Source organism: Hipposideros armiger, unplaced genomic scaffold (assembly GCF_001890085.2).
Source record: "Hipposideros armiger isolate ML-2016 unplaced genomic scaffold, ASM189008v1 scaffold_1537, whole genome shotgun sequence".
NCBI lineage: Eukaryota > Metazoa > Chordata > Mammalia > Chiroptera > Hipposideridae > Hipposideros > Hipposideros armiger.
In genome coordinates this window covers 159904-175247 of record NW_017732887.1, presented here as the reverse complement: position 1 = coordinate 175247, position 15344 = coordinate 159904, and the positions used below count along the sequence as shown (strand labels likewise).

The 15344-nt window shown below is 38.2% G+C and overlaps 1 protein-coding gene across 4 annotated transcripts; it reads left to right on the top strand.

The window, feature by feature from the left end:
- Window positions 1-6: 6 nt before the first annotated feature.
- Window positions 7-11345, top strand: CNBP (CCHC-type zinc finger nucleic acid binding protein). Of its 4 annotated transcripts, none has more exons than XM_019634203.1 (5): window positions 7-118; window positions 8958-9074; window positions 9194-9286; window positions 9458-9656; window positions 10246-11345. In XM_019634203.1, exons 2-5 carry the CDS (start codon window positions 8972-8974, stop codon window positions 10361-10363), a joined length of 513 nt encoding a protein of 170 aa, XP_019489748.1. In that variant the 5' UTR covers window positions 7-118; window positions 8958-8971; the 3' UTR covers window positions 10364-11345. The 4 variants fall into 4 exon arrangements, with proteins under 4 accessions (XP_019489748.1, XP_019489747.1, XP_019489746.1 ...); XM_019634202.1 differs by having other exon boundaries at window positions 9455-9656; XM_019634201.1 differs by having other exon boundaries at window positions 8958-9095.
- The last annotated feature ends 3999 nt before the right edge of the window (window positions 11346-15344 follow it).

The following is a 15344-nucleotide window of genomic DNA, read 5'->3' as shown; positions in this document are numbered from 1 at the left end:
GCAGATCCGCGTGTGGCGCAGGCAAGGACCCTGAAAATAAACAGCCACTACCTTCGAACCGCTTTCCCCGGGCCTCGGTCCGAGTCTCAGCCGCTTTGGGCCTGCTCAGACACTGAAGGTGAGGACCGGGAGTGGAGGCTGGCGGGGTGGGGGAGAGTATGGAGGGAGATCTATACTGCAGGCCCTGGTCGGAGGCAGACGAAGATGGTAGGGAGCGGTGAAGAGCCGATGGCGGCCGCACTTTGGCCTTCTCCGCTGCTGCGTCAGGCGGCCTACTCGGTTGCCACCGCCGCCTTAGGCCTAGGTTTCCGGCCTCTTGCAGTCGGGCGGCCCTCCCGCGCTTCCTTCTGTCCTGGGAAGCTGGTATCTCGAGTCGGAACCTCTCCCAGGGCCAAGGCCGCACTCCAGGCCACAGCCTTACAGCAAATGAGGCCCGTGCGCCCTTGAGACCGAGGCTCTGAGACTTCGAGGGTCGCGGAATGCGGGACGGAGGGTCGATTTGGAAGGAACTTATTAGAAGGAGACCGTATGGTGGAAAAAGGCCCTTGGTGCGGATGGAGGGGGAATGGAGTTGGGTACTTACTTATGCAGGCCATGTGCTGGGGTAGTGGGACTGGCGGGCCATGTGCCAAGGGTTCTGACGAGCTTAGAAAACGGTCCTTGAAGAAGCTCTTGCGTTTAGGATGGTGGGACACCCCGCAGGAAGGCCTGAGTGTCATTGGAATTCGTACTCTCCATACTTGATAGCTTCCCGGTTCATGAATTTTTATCGTCATTCAAGAGCTAAGTTGCTTGTCTTACATTGCAACTCGGAAAGGGGCAGATAGGGCTCATAGGGCTCGCTTTCCATGAATCAATACTAAGATAGAAAGGCCTTTTAAAAATCCCATTAACAGAAAAAACATGAATTTGTCATACCTTCAAAATCATAGCAGCAGCCTTTGCATCATTTCTTGGATTAATTAAACAGATTAATCTAAAGATGAGACATGAAGGTTATTTGCTTAGCCAGCTTCCATATAGATTTTTCAAACGTGAAAACCTATTTTAGAAAGGTATCATCGCCCACATTTGGGTTTGCCCGTGTTGGTTTTATTATGGGTAAGGCTTTTGCTTGTTGCCACATGTTAACCACATGGCCTTAGCCACAGGGCAGGTCCAAGGAAGTCACATCTGGTCTTGTGAGGGTCTTAGGAAAAAACATTGCTTATTGTGACTTCAGGTTAAGAGTCTGGATTCATTTTTTGTTTCTTTTAAGGTAAAAGAGGATTAATTTATATCCTCATTTTGTCCCCAAATTTCAAGTTTTTAAAAACAGGCTTTCCTTTTTCCTATTGTTTGACCTAGTTTTAGAGAGAAACATAACCAGTTAATTTCTGCATCAATTAGAACCTTAAATTAGCAACTTTGTTACTCTTGCGCAAGCATCATAAATTGTGTGTAAGGTTTTGAGCATTTTAAAAAAGTGTATGAAATGAAGTTCCTACCCTCTTAGGCTTTTTCCGCTTTGCAAAGCAGCCATTTTCAAATGCTTCCAAAACATCACACTGATTATGGTTTTATCAAACACCTACAAAGTTCCACATGCATAGGTGCATGCTCTTTTTAGCTTGTTGAGCCTGATTCTTGTCTACAAGGAGCTCTCCTCACCTACTGGGATATAAAAGGAATAATTTATTAGATTCCCAAGGACTGGATTAAAAGTTTAATTTTCTTTCCAAACTGCAACTTTTGACAACAGTATTTTTTTAATAGCTAACAGTATATATTTGTATACTTATTTACATATGTCACATTAGAAAATTTGGGTAAGTTTTTCTTAGCAACTAAAGTTCCCCGTTCCTTTTCATATTGACGACAAGAGAGGTAATGTGTAATGTATTTCAAACAAATATGCAGTCTCTAAAATATTTTGAGCCAAATTGGTGGAACACCAAGGGTCAATTATTATAGCAGCATTTGAACACCTGGAAGAGGCAAAGTGATACCTTTTTAAGGTATTATAAATGGGTTTTGTAGTATGATTTTATAACTTTGGATTCTTTTTATCTTTTAAAGTCTAGTAAAAATATGTGGTACACACATGAAAAAGTACGTGATTGGTGCTTAAAAGCAGTACCACCACAATTTGACTTGAGGCGTACCTCATTTTATTGTGCTTTGCTTTATTGTGCTTCACAGATGTTGCGTTTTTTTTTTACAAATTGAAGGCAAGACCCTCCACCAGCAAAAAGATTATAACTTGCTTTATTTACCTTGGTGGTCTAGAACTGAGCCCTCAATATCTCTGAGGTATGCCTGTAATTGGAAAGATCAGTCTGTTGGATAAACACAATCACAAGAGAGAGGTTGCTTTTTTTCTTTCAGGAGTGAGGTGGTGGGGTTTTTTTTGTTTTGTTTTGTTTTAATTGTTGGCTTCTTTCCTCTTCGTAGCTTCCTGACATTAAATGGGGAGCCAGAAGAATGATGCCAAGGCATCCTAGCCTGCTATGTGGAGAACACTCTTTTCTTACTGTCTCATTTAATAGAACTCCTGGCATTGTCAGATGCTGCAGCAGTTAGGGCATGATACTGAGAGATTCCAGTAAACTACCATTTTCATGTTGTAAAATGAGAGCTTGTGGCCACCAAAATTCAAGTTGTAAGTCAGTGGGTTCTATTAACCGAGAGTATGAGAGTAGGACAATAATCACCTGGCGTGGCTCCATAATTACAAATGAGGGTGCTAACTTGTGAAACCAGGTTGCCAGACTTTGGGACTGTGGTGACACTCTTAAATTATGCCTTGAAGAAGGTTAAGAAGAAAATTTGTCATGGCTTTAAAATTCAGGAAAACTTGATGGCTTAACTGTGAATAAATTCATTTATGGCTATGGATTTTTTAAATGTTATCAGTTCTAGTTTATTTTGATTTATATAAAAAGAAATATAGAACAGATACTTTTGCATTAAAATTCAGATTAACGTGCTTTATACAGTCATGTGCTATATAGTAGTAACACCCTGTATAATATTGTCAATAATAGCATTTAAATGTCCTTTATTATCACTTAACCCTAACAAAAGCCTCTGCAGAGGATTTAGAGCCAGACTGTTGCAATCCTGACTTTAAAACTTCCTAATTATATGGCTTTGGGTAAGTCACTTCATGTCAGATCTTCAGTTTTCTTATCAGTAAAATGGGAACAAGCATACATAATTTGTAGGGTTATAAGGATTATAGATAATAGGTTTATTAATCCTTGACTCATAATAGATATTTAGCTATTAAAACTCTTTGGGGGTAATCAGGGCACGCAGAAATGGTTGTAATAACCAAGGTCATGCAGTAAATGCAGAAACCAGGATAAAAACATAGAATTGCTCCCAGTATTGTACTTTGTTTTCCATTCTGGCCAGAATGCAGGTAATACACAGTGTAACGTCCTTCCAGTCTCTCTCTAGTTTATTTTTGTTAACAGTCTCTGAAGTGTTTCAGTACCTGTTGAAACACTAAAACTGACTTATTAGAGCATAAAAATGAGTGAGTGCATTCATGGGGATAAAAGCTCCACTATGGGGCCGGCCGAGTGGCGCAATGGTTAAGAACTCGCTTGGGACGCCAGAGGGCCCCGGTTTGGATCCCACATGAGGGCCAGTGACACTGCCCTCTGCAGCTAAGATGCTGAACAACAGCTCAACCTGGAGCTGGGCTGCCATGCGTCCCCGGCGACGGCATAGGCTGCAGCCCCTGTGGCAGTGGGTTGCCATGGGCTACCGTGTGTAGCCAGCAGCCGCAGTGAGCGGCCGTCCAGAAGCGACAACTGATCTGCCTCGCCCGGGAAGAGTGCAGTCATGGTGCCAACTTGGGCCAGTGAAGCAACGTCCTCCACTAGACTGAAGAACAAAACGACAGCAACTTGTCTGTTCCCCTTCCCCCCAAATCCCCAGCACTGTTATCCCCCCAACTCCCCAATAAAAATCTTTTTAAAAAAGGCTCCACTATTGGCCTAAATGCAGTTAGGTCAGTCATGCAGATGAGTCAGAGATAACCCTAAGCTTGGGGAAAAAAGATACAGCAAATGTGAATATATACAGCTGTGTTAGGAAAATAATATAAAACAAAACTAGCTAGATCCCTTTCATACTTTATGTCAACCCCCCCTCCCCCCCATTTGCCTTTTGCTACTTATTTTAAATGTATTTATGGAGTGAGTTATGGTCTTTTTTTCATTGGAACTCAGTAGTCTTGGCCATGTACTATTAAGATTTAAGTTGTTTAATGACTTTGTTCTTAGTATCAAAAATATGGTACAATTACTGACATTAATGAAGGCAAATTAGTATAACTTTGTGTTTGGGTATCAGTTCCAAGATTTAATCCTTAAAGCCTAGATGAACGCAAAATCTGTAAAATAGATTTTTTAGTGTAGCATACATGGCTCCTCACAGTGAATTTTGAGTCTTTTCATGCGATATCTTGATTGCCTTTACTCCTGCTGCCTGGCATGTACTGTGCTTCTGTCACATCTTTAGGTGTGGTTTGTGTCATGAAAATTCAATACACAAATATCAAAATGGAAACAGATAATCTGATTTCTGTTGAAAATATGAAGTCATTTAGAATTCACCCATTTTTCTTTTACCTTTTCATTCCATACAGGAAGTAGACTTTATGACATGGGAAACTTGAGTATAAGCAGAGTTAGCCCCTTCTAAGTCTGCTATGTAAACATTGGACTTAGTTCTATCTCTACCTTTAAGCAGTCTAACTTAATTGGGGAAACTAATCAGAGTACATAAACTTGGAGTTTTTAAAATTAAGCATCTATTAAGCACAAGGCACCTGGCAATAATTCTCATTACAGATCATCTTCCCTTTCCAAATAAGGACAGGAGAGTGGTCAAGTGTCTGAGGTAGCAAAGCAAGTAGTTAAGCTGGGTTAAATGGTTAACCCAGAGTTACCTATGGTCCCAAAACCTTTTTACTGTATAAGGATGCAATGGTTTTTAGCAACAAAAGGAAGAAAATATATGCTCTCCTACTGCCTGGCAACATTCTAAATACAGTATTTTTGTCTTTTAAGTTAGTATATATGTAGGTTTTGTAGTATTCCGTAAAATATTGCTGAGGTCTAGTTGATTGTGAATTCTTGGAGTAATAGGAAGAGCCTAGGTGGCAAGTTAGGGGTCCTGGCTTGTCTGCTGACTTTTTTGGTGACTTGAAATGGAAAATTTCTTGGTTACATGGGGAGATTTTATTAGATAATCTGAAATTTTCTTGAATTTAATTATTGTAGTGTAACCTTAATTAGTATATAATTGAAAATATTGTAGATTGTTACTTTAATGGTAGGGTAACTCTTGTGATAGTAATTTAGCTGTTTTTTTGGTCAGTACTTGATTAGATTGGTTTGGGTCTGTATAAGAAAATTTGTTTCATTCAGCAAATGACTATTTAGTACCCCACCCCACCCTGAAGCATTTAAAATACTGAGTTATATAACTGCCACTATAAGGATAATCATATGGGGGTGTTGTGGTGATTCAAAGGTGAATTACTTGGTCTCTGCCCTCAAAGAACATGATAAAAGGCAAATATGGTAGTGCCATCAGACATATAAACAATGTGTCTTGGGTCTTAATAGGACGGAGAGTTCCAGGCTGGGAGATGTGGTCAGATTCTTTTATAGAGTTGGCATTTGAGTTGGCCCTTGAAGGTTGGAAAAGGTTGTGACAGGTGGAGAGGGCTGAGGCAGGAGGGTACAACAAAATTCCAGCCAAGATTAGTCATAGGCGGTGAGAATCATGGAGCTTAAGTCTCAGTTCTATCTTAACTTACTGCCTCTAGTTTTCCTAAAGAATAGAATGATTCTCTAAAGACCTTTTAGCTAAATACTCCTACATTTGTATATGACTTGGGATAGGACCTTCCTCCTACGATAAGTAGAATGCCTCTAAAACATAGTGGAAATTATGTTGGTTCATGTTACTAAAGAGACAAATCTATCATAAGGGATAGACGAGCTGAGATTGATTGGCTTGACCAAAGGGAGAGAGGGCAAATCATGCAATCTACACTCTACCAGAGCCCACTGGAGATGACCTTTAAAACATAGGTGCCCCACTGATGATGGGTCTTTGGGATGTTAATGAAATTAATGTTTCCTTTCCCTTCAAGATTTAGTGGGCTTTTTAAACTTTAATTTATGTCAGTGAACAAATTCAGTGAAAATTATGTGAGACTAAAATTTGTTGATGGCAAAACAAACATCTAAACCTAGTTTCAATGTATACAGTTCTGCCTTTGTCACTAAACTGTGCATGTCTGTTTTGCAGAATAGTTTAATTGCAGTCTAAATGGAGAAATACTGCTTTCCCTGAATTTGTAGTTCATACAGAAATAATCACATTTTAACCAACTGTCAATTAGGAATTGGGGTAGGAGGAAGTTGAGCTTAATGTTTAATCTAAAAATGTTATTTTAGCTAATTGACTTCTTTACAGAAATACCACTTTTCCTGTCATTTCTTTTTCCTTTATTCACTTTCGATCTGGTACCCATGAATAGAGATAAGACAAAATGGAGAAAGAAACAATTCATGAAAAGTCTACACATAGGTTAATCAATTCTTGAGTAGCTGAATTTTTTTAACTAGTATTTCTGTGCTGAAAGTAAACCTAAAATTTTAACTGCTGACTTTATTATGCTGATAAACATCTGATGATTCATTAAAACATGCAGTAATACCTTGGTTTGCGAGCATAATTCGTTCCAGAAACAAACTACTCGTATTGCAAGACATCGCTCGTTTACCATGTTAAAATATATTAGAAATGTTTGCTCGTCTTGCGGTGGAACACTGACAATTGAAAGTTTTACTGTATTGCCTTTGTACTTTACTATTATGAAATAAACAAGAGGTCTATTTAAAGCAGCAATCTAAAGGGAAGTTTGCCTACGGCTGGCCGAGTGGCTCTGTTGGTTAAGAGCTCTCTCAAGAGTGTGAGCTCTGAGCAACAGGGTCACCAATTTGATTCCCGGTCCGAGCTGAGCTGCCAACAGGTGGCAGGATGGCTCAGCTAAAAAAAATAAAATAATGGGAAGATTGCCTAGACTGTCATTTCTGTAGCTTCAGAAGTGTATGTTGAATATTGGACTGTCATATTTTCTAAAAGATAATATCTTGTTTAAATATTAAATTTTAAAATATTCAGGACTTTTCAGATTGCCTGGGTTACCTTGAATAAGGAAGTGATCATTTCTGTGCAAAGAACTCATCGAGAGCAGTAGTTAAATGTGCTTAAATGTGGTCCGACTGTAAATTGGAGAAGATGCACATGAAGAAAATGGGAATGTGGGGAGGATGAGGTGCCATAATCAGGTTTTTTTGTGATCATTGTAATGTGTATTTTTTTGTATTCATTTTTTCATTCTGAGTGTTCTCTCTGGTGGAAACCAGCACTTCCTATGGTTTAGAATGCTAACACCAGTGTAAGGAAGCAAACACAATCTCAAGTTTTGCAAAAATACATTTTTAGTCTTCACGGGCAGGTTCTTCAGTCTAGAAATATGCGTATATATCTGAAACCACTAACTACAAGTATCCAATACAGGTGTTCCCTTCCTCTCCCTTTTGTATTATATTTATATGGCAAGTGGCAAGAGTTGGTAGGAAGATTCCACTGAAAATGTATCCTGAATCTGATTGCAGAGAGTTAGGATAAATATTGAATTTTTCTGAATATTTGGCAATGGAAGTTTTTGAAACAACTTGAGCTTAGTTGTTGGTGACTAGATTTCTTTACTACTTGATGCACCATTTACTGCACCATGCACTGAGTTTTGGTGCTGCGTTGGTTTGGGTGCTTTCACAATCTTGAAACAGTATGTTTTGCTAGACCACATGGTGATGCTTGGCTTTGAGAAGGTATTTAAAAAACTTTGTATACCTTGCTTGACACTGGAATTAAGGGCAAAAATGTTTAGATATATAAGTTTAACAGTGTAAAGGTTACAATGTTTTTAGTTAGTTCAGTGTTTTTTTTTTTTAAAGCCAGGTTACTAGGAGTTGGTTCTGCAACATAACATATAACAAACATTCCAGGAATGGCCCGTTTATTTTTTGATTGTTACATATTTGCTTTAGGAGTTTTGCTTTTATTTGGAAACAGTACCCAATAAAGGATTCTATTGGGTTGTCGGAAAAGTCATGACGCATTTTTGCAATGAAAAACATAGAAAAAATACGTCAAGACTTTTCTGACAACCCAATATTACAAAATTCCAATTACCTTGTTTTAAATGTAAAATTACAGAAAAAATTGAAAAGAGAATAGAGGAAAATATAAATGGTCCCAGTGTTTTAGATGGTATTAGCACTTTGGTGTATCTCTTTGTCATTTTTCTATATTTTTAACATACAGTACCGTCTAAAAATAAAATTTATATCCTGCATTTCTATTAACATATCTGCTCTGAAAACTCAATCAGCAAGCGTTATAGTATAACTAGGCACTGTGTTAGGTGCTAAGGTTACAAAGAGAAATTATTTTTCTTCACCTACCCCTCACAGAATAAATACATACTACAGCTCCACTGGTTAGGGTTATTCTAATTTTCTGACCAGAAAATGACTTCTGGTTGCCCAAAATAAAGTTTACTGATTTATAAACATGAAAATGTGTCCATTAAGTTGGACCTAGAACGAGGTATTACTAATTATGTTTAATGGTGTTCATTGACACTAACCCTGTAAATTCTATCACCGATCAATAACTGAATTAACATTTGTGTCTTTATGTATGCATAATCTTAACAATTGTAACGATCAAAAATTACATTTAAAAAATTCATGTTTTACAGTACTTTTGTTCTTAATTGTCTAAGAATAATTGTCTAAGAATACACTAAAAGGGGAATAAAAGCTAGAAGTAATTTCAAGTGGTTAAATGTTGTCATTTTTAATATTTCGAAGCTCTAACTGCAGCCATGAGCAGCAATGAGTGCTTCAAGTGTGGACGATCTGGCCACTGGGCCCGGGAATGCCCTACTGGTGGAGGCCGTGGTCGTGGAATGAGAGGCCGTGGCAGAGGTGGTTTTACCTCGGATAGAGGTATTTTTATCTACTTAAAATTTTTGAAGTACTTGAGTATTCATTGTTATCAAGACTGGTCTAATTAGCCAAATTATTTTTGTTTCTGCCCAAAATAGGTTTCCAGTTTGTTACCTCATCACTTCCAGACATCTGTTATCGCTGTGGTGAGTCTGGTCATCTTGCCAAGGATTGTGATCTTCAGGAGGATGGTAAGTATTTAACACTTTTCATATCGTTCTAGAACTTGGAGGAGGTGAGCATGCATATAGCATTGGTAAAGATTTTCCACCTTTGAGGTTTTATATTATATGATTTAAAACATAGCCACATTTTGTAATGATTTTATAGTCTTGGTCTGCTTCTTTTTCTTATTGTTGAAGCCTGCTATAACTGCGGTAGAGGTGGACACATTGCCAAGGACTGCAAGGAACCCAAGAGAGAGCGAGAGCAATGCTGCTACAACTGTGGCAAACCAGGCCACCTGGCTCGTGACTGTGACCATGCAGATGAACAGAAGTGCTATTCTTGTGGAGAATTTGGACACATTCAAAAAGACTGCACCAAGGTGAAGTGCTATAGGTAAGTTGTTAAAGTGTTGCTGGAGGAATGTTCATTGTAGAGATTCTTTTAGAGATTATCTATAAATGGAAGGACCTTGTGGATTAGTACATTCAGTGAAATCTGGCTATGACCAGATTAGATGGATTTTTGACATACATAACCAGCAGCCTATCTGTACTATCTGTACATTAGTCAGTATTCTGCCATGATAGCTTGTGGGTTGTGGCAACTGGACAGCTTACACAGCTTTGGCATTTTTAATGTTTTAAAAATAAGAATGAAATGATAAGTTTTGATATGTGTGTACCTGTGAAATCTTAGGGATTACTTTGCATAAAGATATAACATCTTGGCCTGTATTTTGGATTTGATGTTGGTTGATTCTGTATGATGAAAATTTTAATTTTGTGGCTTTGCTGCACAATTGAGCTCTTTGTTACCTAATTCCTCTTTCTTGCTCTTACGTTAGGGGCTTTTAAGACTTACTGTCTTGAAAACAAAAAAGTTGGTTTCACTTGTTGCTTTTTGTTCTGCAATGACTATTGCTTTAGTATAGTTTTACATTTTCTGAGTACCATTGTAATAACTATTTTAATTTCTTTTTTAGGTGTGGTGAAACTGGTCATGTAGCCATCAACTGCAGCAAGACAAGTGAAGTCAACTGTTACCGCTGTGGCGAGTCAGGGCACCTTGCACGGGAATGCACGATTGAGGCCACAGCTTAATTATTTTCCTTTGTCGCCCCTCCTTTTTCTGATTGATGGTTATATTATTTTCTCTGAATCCTCTTCACTGGCCAAAGGTTGGCAGATAGAGGCTACTCCCAGGCCAGTGAGCTTTACTTGCTGTGTAAAAGGAGGAAAGGGGTGGAAAAATATCGACTTTCTGCATTTAACTACAAAAAAAAAGTTTATGTTTAGTTTGGTAGAGGTGTTATGTATAATGCTTTGTTAAAGAACCCCCTTTCCGTGCCACTGGTGAATAGAGATTGATGAATGGGAAGATTTAAGTCAGAACAGTAAGCCCCTTCTGGGTTTCTTGAATATGTTCCCATGTAGGAGGTAAGAACCAATTCTGGAAGTATCTGTGAGCTTCCATAAATAACTTTAATTTTAGCATAATGATGGCCTTGGATTGTCTGACCTCAGTAGCTATTAAATAACATCAAGTAACATTTGTATCAGGCCCTATATAGAACATGCAGTTGAGTGGGAGTAAACAAAACAAAAGACAAACATGCATATATATTAATGTCTGTGCAAGAAAAATCAGAATAAAAGCCTAAATAGGAACAACTTCACAGCATCGATGTTGGATATGCAGATGGTGATGGCAAAGGTTTAGAACACATTTTTTTTCAAAGACTAAATCTAAAACGCAGAGTAAACATGTATATGCTCAGAGCATAATTTGGAGCTATTCAGGAACTGCAGAGAAATGCATTTTCACAGAAATCAAGATGTTATTTTTGTATACTATATCACTTAGACAACTGTGTTTCATTTGCTGTAATCAGTTTTTAAAAGTCAGATGGAAAAAGCAACTGAAGTCCTAGAAAATAGAAATGTAATTTTAAACTATCAAATAAAGCTGGAGGAGGAAGGGGAGTTTGACTAAAGTTCTTTTTGTTTGTTTCAAATGTTCATTGATGTGCATAGTGCAAAATGCCATATTAAAGAGGGGAATGTGGAGTACTGAAAGCTGACAGTTTGGGCTTTTCTTTTTGTATTAACTCAGTCATGTCTTCAGTAATGAAAAATAGCTATTATCAGGAAGCATAGGCTTTAGCTACTTTGGTGTCAGTTGTTTTGCAGGGATAAAGAAAACTGAATTCTCTTTGTAATCCATAACAATGATACCCTTTTAGTTCTATGTTCATTCTGAACAGCTTTAAAACCATTCCTATGTTTTAGCATTTCACCTTTTTCCTGGGCTTCACAAGGATCTGAAATGTTGGATTCCTTGTTTTGTTTTGTTTTGTTTTTCTAAGATCTGACCTAGAGTCGATGGACCTTAGAAATCATCTCGTTTAATGAACTCACTTTATAGATGAGTTACTAGAAGTTTAATTTGCTTGATGGGGTAAATGAAAACCTAGAGCCTCAAATGCCTTCTCACCCTATGCCCCCTATTCTTTTTTTGTTCTAAATACAGTTAGTGGCATATGTTTTCCAGACTTTTTTTATCTTAATTCCATGTGATTCTTCACCTTGGATGTTTGTGAATTTTTCAGCCTTCATGGTACGTCAGTTTATGATGGTATATCATAATGTGAATAATATCCTTTAAGATATTTAAGATGTTGGTGTCTCAGCTGGGCTGTGCCAGTTCCAACTTTGTCAAATTAATAGTCCAAAGCAGGCAAGAAAGTAAAGTCATGGCAGGCTTATTTCCTTATGAATACAAGCTTACATGTTTCTTTTTCATTTTATATTTTTACTGAGCACACAGTCTCAGATGTTAACTAAGCATGTTAAATATGTTGGTAATTTTAGTTTCTACCACAGTATGAAACAACATAACAGAAGACATGTTTTCAAAGGCATCACTGTTAAATGTAATTAAATTCAGGGTTAGGGGTGGTGGTGCATGCACATGGGGTTATTTTCCCCCAAGGTTTCTGGCATCAAATAGAAAAACATAAAACATAGCGAATGAGATATTTAGAACTGCTTTGCTTCATACCATTCTTTGGGCTGTATTTGGTAGCCTTTTGTTTTGAGACCCTTTGATACACATAATTAAGGACCTGCTCAGCTGACCACAAAGTGTTCTTTCGTAAGATAACATTTATTTGCATTGACCTCGGTGACTGAGCGAGTGCAACGTGGAAGTGTGTTTGCAGGGAAATCAATACTAGGAGCCAATGGGTTATCTTCCTCCGGGAGATATGGAATAGGAAGACATCACTCCCCTGTGTTTCTCTAATATCTGCTGAGATTCCCATCCATGTAAGCTAGATAAAAGGTCTAGGATTTCTCTTACATGGGTTGAGAGGGTAAAGGAAAGATGAGTGGAGGTGTAATTCAATGAATTTTGCATTGTCTAAAGCAGGGGTTGGCAAACTTGAGACAGAAGAGCCACCAGGTTCAGCAAACTGGCTCGTGAGTCACAGGCTCTGAAGTAAAATTGAAAATGAAAATAAAACGATCATAGTTTCATTTATAAAATTCTTAAAGGATATTATTCACATAATGGTGATTATGTAAAAATATGTTTATGGCTCTCAATGTTTAAATTGTTGTGAGGGACAGGATTGGCTCTTCCAGGGGTCGACAAACTTCTGAGACTGAACATACCCGAAAAGCCGCATGTGGCTTGCGAGCCGCAGTTTGCCGACCCCTGGTCTAAAGGATAAAACTGTATTTTGCTCTTGGATTTCTGTTAAGTTTTGTTGCCTTTTTGCCTACTTCTAGAAAAAACTATTTCTCCTTAGCCTCTTGAAACATCTTCATCAATGACTTAAATGAGTGGGATCAGGAAGTCTTTCCAAACCAGGTCCAGTCAGGGTTTATAAATTGCGTTTGGTTAGTTAACTTTCTTCAGTCTCTATTAATCTCCCAACAGTTCCCCAGTTCTCCCCCTCATAACCTTGATTTTTTTTTAAGAGAGCAGCAGTTTTCTTGAATGTCCTATATTTACTGATTTTATTTTTTCATAGTGTTTTTTCTTTATGATGTCTAACTTGTTTCTATCCCCCCTGTATTTACCGGTCTAGGGGCTTGATCGTTGGGTTCATCTTAAATTTGTTTTGGCTGTTTGCATTACATCAGTTTTACTGTTAGTCATTTAAGGTAATCTCATTTTTATTGTTGTAGTGATATGCATTTCCCTTGAAAATTTAGTAATCTGTCTTGGTGTCCTTTCGCTTAGCGTTGCACTTGCGACCGGAGATTCCAAGGACGAGACACAAATGCAATGCAGAGAACGGGGGAGATGGGCAGACAGCGCAGCGCAGTCTGACCCCACATCCTCGCTGACTTCAGTCTTTTATTAGAGATAACAGAGAAACAGGTGGTAGAAAATAATAAGCACGCACCTAAGGCTAAGGGAGAAATGCTTAGTCTAAAAGTTGTTTTTTAGCTCAAAAGGAGCAAAACAGTTTCAAGGACTTTGGCTGAGCACACACAGTTTTCAGTGGCAAGCATCCAACCTCCCTTGGTTTACCACCAAGCTTTTGCTCAAGGCAGCAACCTTACAGTCTTAGTTTTAGGGGCCTATGTGGGGAAGTCCCTAATGTGTCCCTACAACTTAGTGCTTTTAGCATTTATTATCCATTGTTTTGTGTTCATAAACTTGTTACATGAAAGGAATGTAGACTGTAATTCCACTGGTTCAGCAAAACCACGTTACACTGAGAGTGATATAGTGCACTTCCATGGTTTTGAAGTTCTTTATAAATCTTGAATATCACTAAAAAAAAAAACCACATAAGAAAGAAAAATTGGTTTTCTTATTAGAAATAGTCAGATTTCTGTTGAAGTTGTGGTGGAGGGAAGGGGAGAATATTCCAAAATGAACATTTTTATATAGTTCCTTGAAAGATTTTTGCCTAGGAATATTGTAGCTGTTGCACTTGAGTTATTTTGATTTTTTTAAATGTTAAATTCATGGCACAATGCTGTCCTTCGTGTGTAGTAATTCTAGGGTTAGGTGGTCAGATACTTGGTTTTCTAATCATGGCAGATAGTGAGATATTTTCTCTGGAAAGTGAAGCCTTAATGGGAGGCAGAAAGTTTATTTAATACCAATATTTTAATTGAGAAATCCATCTTAATTTTTAAAAAATTTTTATGAGTTTATTTGAGCTTTATGGTGGGGAGCAAGATCTCAGTTTTGCTTTTATATGTTTGAAATCAAGGAGGAAAAATAAGATAGGTGGAGGTGGGAAAAAACAAGGCAGGTATTGAATTACGGGATAGTTAACAAGATTATGTGCTCTCTTAAGGGTGGTTATGACTTATTTTAAAGGTGTGTTAACCTAGATGCACAGAAACAATAGACAGGGCTTGCTTACAGCGAAGAAACTTTTTACTAAAAAGTTACCTGGGAGCCCGAGCTGAGCAGCCGTGAGCTGCCAACAGGTGGCGGGATGGCTCAGCTAAAAAAAAAAAAAAAAGTTACCTGGGGCTGACTACCCACTATGACCTGCCCTGTTAGGAATTTATGATCAGGTCACCCTGTGAGGTTACTTGCCATAGAATCCTGTTTTTCATCCACAGTTCCACTTCTTGATCAGAAATCATTCTGAAGGATGCATTGATGACCAACATTTTGGTCGTATAGTGTGGTCTCACAACTCTAGGAAGGCTCATTCCTAGGAAATCTTGGTTTTGATATTTTCTTGACCACTGGGTATGGGGCAGTACTGTAACCTTGGGATCTGAGGCTGAATTTTCCCAAACCAGGAAGGCCAAGCAGGTCTTATGGCCTTCATTGTGGAAAAAAAAAACGTTGATCATTTCTAACTAATGGTCTATCATGATCAGAGTTTTGCTTTCTGTCACCTTCTGTATTTGGCATCTAGTATAACATTTACATAAGCCATGAAAGTGTTAACATAGTGTTCAGTAATCATAAACAGTTGAACTGTATAGAAAAACCCAAGGGACAAGTAACATGACTAATATCATTAGCAGACAGGTGAAGACGATCATACAAAATGGATTCTGAGTTTAGTATCAATCCATCGGTGTACAGGCCCTG